The sequence below is a fragment of the Vicia villosa genome, unplaced genomic scaffold (assembly GCF_029867415.1).
Source record: "Vicia villosa cultivar HV-30 ecotype Madison, WI unplaced genomic scaffold, Vvil1.0 ctg.001861F_1_1, whole genome shotgun sequence".
NCBI lineage: Eukaryota > Viridiplantae > Streptophyta > Magnoliopsida > Fabales > Fabaceae > Vicia > Vicia villosa.
The window spans coordinates 5,177-8,523 of NW_026705753.1; the positions used below are offsets into that span (position 1 = coordinate 5,177).

At 31.0% G+C, this 3,347-nt stretch overlaps 1 protein-coding gene across 1 annotated transcript; it reads right to left on the reverse strand.

Annotated features, from left to right (window-relative positions):
• Positions 1-1,451: 1,451 nt before the first annotated feature.
• On the reverse strand, positions 1,452-2,865 carry LOC131636923 (protein ENHANCED PSEUDOMONAS SUSCEPTIBILITY 1-like). The gene is made up of 2 exons (XM_058907505.1): positions 2,278-2,865; positions 1,452-2,157 (listed from the first exon to the last, which is right to left on the reverse strand). Exons 1-2 carry the CDS (start codon positions 2,834-2,836, stop codon positions 1,502-1,504), a joined length of 1,215 nt encoding a protein of 404 aa, XP_058763488.1. The 5' UTR covers positions 2,837-2,865; the 3' UTR covers positions 1,452-1,501.
• Positions 2,866-3,347: the final 482 nt, after the last annotated feature.

Sequence of the window (3,347 nt, forward strand, 5' to 3'; positions counted from 1 at the left end):
GTAGAGTCGTGAAAATTTATGTTCAAATTTTTGTTTTAAGAATTCAACACTTGAAAATTCCGGAAGCAACCGAGAAACCTCGTGTAAAGGAATCACCAAAAGGTTTCAACAAAGATTATTATTCTTTGAGTGAGCTTTTGAGCTTCAAGAATCACCAAAATATTTCAAGAAAGGTTATTATTCTTTGAATGAGCTTTTGAGCTTCAAGAATTGATGATTATGGAAAATAAGTCTGAAAGTTGGATTGTACTATGAAAGAAATTACTAGGTCTGAATTGTAAGAATCTGGAAAATAAGACATGAAAGTTGGATTGTAAAATTTTAAATATATAATATATTTTTTTAGGTAGTTCTAATTTACATAATATGAAATGGAACGGAATGTTTAAATTTAATAAAAAATTTGCATAAGAATTTAGATTTAATTTATTTGTTGAAAATATATTGTAAAATATTTTAAATGAATAATTTTGTTTTAATAATAATAATATTATTGAAATATAAAATATATAATTTATTGTAATTTAAAAATAAAAAATTATATTTATATAAGTTTTAGTGACACCTACAAAATCGTAGGTCTAATTTTTACTACCGGCAAAACAGGAGAACATACAGTGACAGTCATTATAACTGTAGGTAACATATTGTCTATAGTTAAAAGTTACAGTCACAATCAATTTAGCGTCACACCACGCCCCCTTAAAATTGAAGCCGAATGAGAGTGTCACTAAAAGTTTTTCAGACTTTTACCTACAGATATTTGACTTTTAGTGACAATCTATAAGTGTCACAAAATGGCAATTTTCTTGTAATGTCTAGTTAAAACTCATGATAAGTAAAAATTTACAATTGTAAATAAATAAGTTTTACGATTAGTGGTGATGGAGGGAGGGAGCAATATTTAATTTAAGTCATATTTTCTTCCCATTCTCTGTTGCATTGTTATAATTTGGATTTGATTTGGAAAGACATAACAGAATGGGTTGGTTTTAAGGATTACAAGGCGGGAGGTTTTAAGGAAATTTTCTTGAGGTGGTCTTTTTTTTTTTTTGCAAGAAACAGAGGGTGAGAAAAGGAGAGGAGGGAGTGGTGTGGTTGGCGGTGGTCTTGACGCTTTGGAAAGTGAGGAATGACGTTATTTTTAGGGACGATTCTTGGAATATTTCGGACATAGTTTGGGACGTTAAAGCTTTGGTTTGGAGGTGGGCATATATTGGAAATATTACCCAACCCAACTTTGACTTTTACGAGTTTAGTAGAAACCCGTGTTTTTATTTAGCGTAAAGTACAATTGACATGTAATTTTCCTTTCGAGTTATTTTTTGCTCGGACTCCTTTTGTAACTTTGTTTGAGAACTTGGGTTCTCCTATCAATATATTTCTAGCTTACAAAAAAAAAAAAGGGAAACATCAAATCTAACACATAATGAAGAAAAAAAATAGAAGAGTAAGACATAAATATAGAAATGGCTATTATTATTAGAATTTACAAAGAACATTAACTAGACACAACATCCATAAACTCAGAATCATTTCCGATTGCTTTTAAATTTTCAAAAGGAAGACAAACTTCAAGATTCATACTACCTTCTTCAACACCAGCACGCACAAAAATCTTCCCATTTCTTTTATTCGCACCCCCGGTTCGAACTCCCACAGGTTTTCCCCAACCAAAATCATTTCCATAAACATCAAATCCAGGTGAACTACTAATCACCAATGAATTATCATCGCGATTAAAATTAAAACTTGGCGTTATTAACCATTTTTCATACTGATTTTTCAACATCTCATCATTGTGTAAAGCAATTTTCTTATTAATCTCCAAAGCACCTTTACCAAGCCCTCCATCTTCCAATAATTCACCAGCTTTCATGGTAACCACGCACTTCACCACAGCATTACCAAAATAATCCTTTGGCAACGGAGGAAAAAACCTCGGTCTAACGCCTATATCCAACACAAAACTCACTTCTGTTTGTGGGTCAAGGTTTTTGGAACGTACTATAGAATGCCAAATGTGAGAAAAAACTGCTTGCAAAGAAGATATGTTCTTTGTACCAGCCTCTAAATTAGCTTTGGATTTTAGTTTTGCAATATTCTCTTTTGAGAAATGAAAAAATCTCTCAGACTTCGGCATGTGGAGTTTTTCTTCTACACCATTATTAGAGATATTAGCTGGTAGTTCTAATGGAAAATGAAATCGAATCGGACGTTGAATACCTTTTGGAAACCATCTTTCAAACGAAGAAATTTTAGAAATTTCAAAATTACCTTTTGAGATTTTGGCCCATGAATTGATGAAACGCCAAACCAAAGTACCATCGACGACCACATGGTTGATTGAGCAGGCAATAACAATACCATCAGCTAGCTCTGTTACTTGGACTGCGAGTAATGGTTGTGACACCCCATGATAGTTTTTAAATTTGTTAAGTGGGAAAAAAGAATGAAAAATAGAAGGAAGATAAGTGGGTTGAAGGATGTTGTCAACACTAATATTTTCCGTTGCAGCATGGACAAAGAGTGCACCTTCGTTATTGCACTTGATGGAACAAGAGATAGTGTTATCTTCGTGTTCTGTGATATCGAGACGATCGGTAAAAGGTGGAAAAAATTCAAGAGCATAGGTAAGAGATTGTTTAAGGTGTTGGATTTGATTTTTTCTATCTAGATCTGAATTGTGTTGATAAAGAAGACCAATTTGACTGTATCCAAATGGGAGGTATTGTAAATCCCATGGAGTTAGATCGATTGTACGAACTTTGGAGGCATATATATTATGATTTGGTGCATCAAGTATGGTGTTGGAAAGAACTTGGATGGAATTCATGGTATGTTAACTAAGGAATTAGGATTAGCTGTGATGTTATGAGACACCTATTTTATAAAAGAGAATGCTTAAAATGACGAAAATGTCCACAAGAATATAACATGACCCATCATTGTTTTATAGTTAACCCCACACCCATGATTTCTCTCAAGCTGGTACAAATTAGTTTCTATTCTTTTTTCACCTAAAGTTCATACTTAGTTTCACCCTTTTTACAAAAACAAAAAAAATATTAAGTATAAAAGATGATAAATTACAGTTTTTTCATAATTTTATCGGATTTACAAAATTAATCTCTTTACTTTAAATTCAAAAAATTTTAATCCTGTTATATTTTTTAATAAAATATTGATAAAATATTAATTTTTTTAATTTATATTTTTATTTATAAAATTCTATAGTACGTAATTTTATATACAATAATTTGCTATGTTTCAAAAAAAAGTTATTATTTAAAAATAGGAGTATTGTTAATTTTAAGTGAAAAAGTATTAAAAGTGTTAATTTTAGA

What these genes read in the sequence shown, in the direction of transcription:
- LOC131636923 (XM_058907505.1), bottom strand. Translation starts at nt 2,836, where the DNA reads ATGAATTCCATCCAAGTTCTTTCCAACACCATACTTGATGCACCAAAT. An exon ending in ATGGGCCAAAATCTCAAAAG is followed by an intron (nt 2,158 to 2,277) that starts GTAATTTTGAAA and finishes ATAATGGTGTAG; the next exon opens with AAGAAAAACTCCACATGCCG.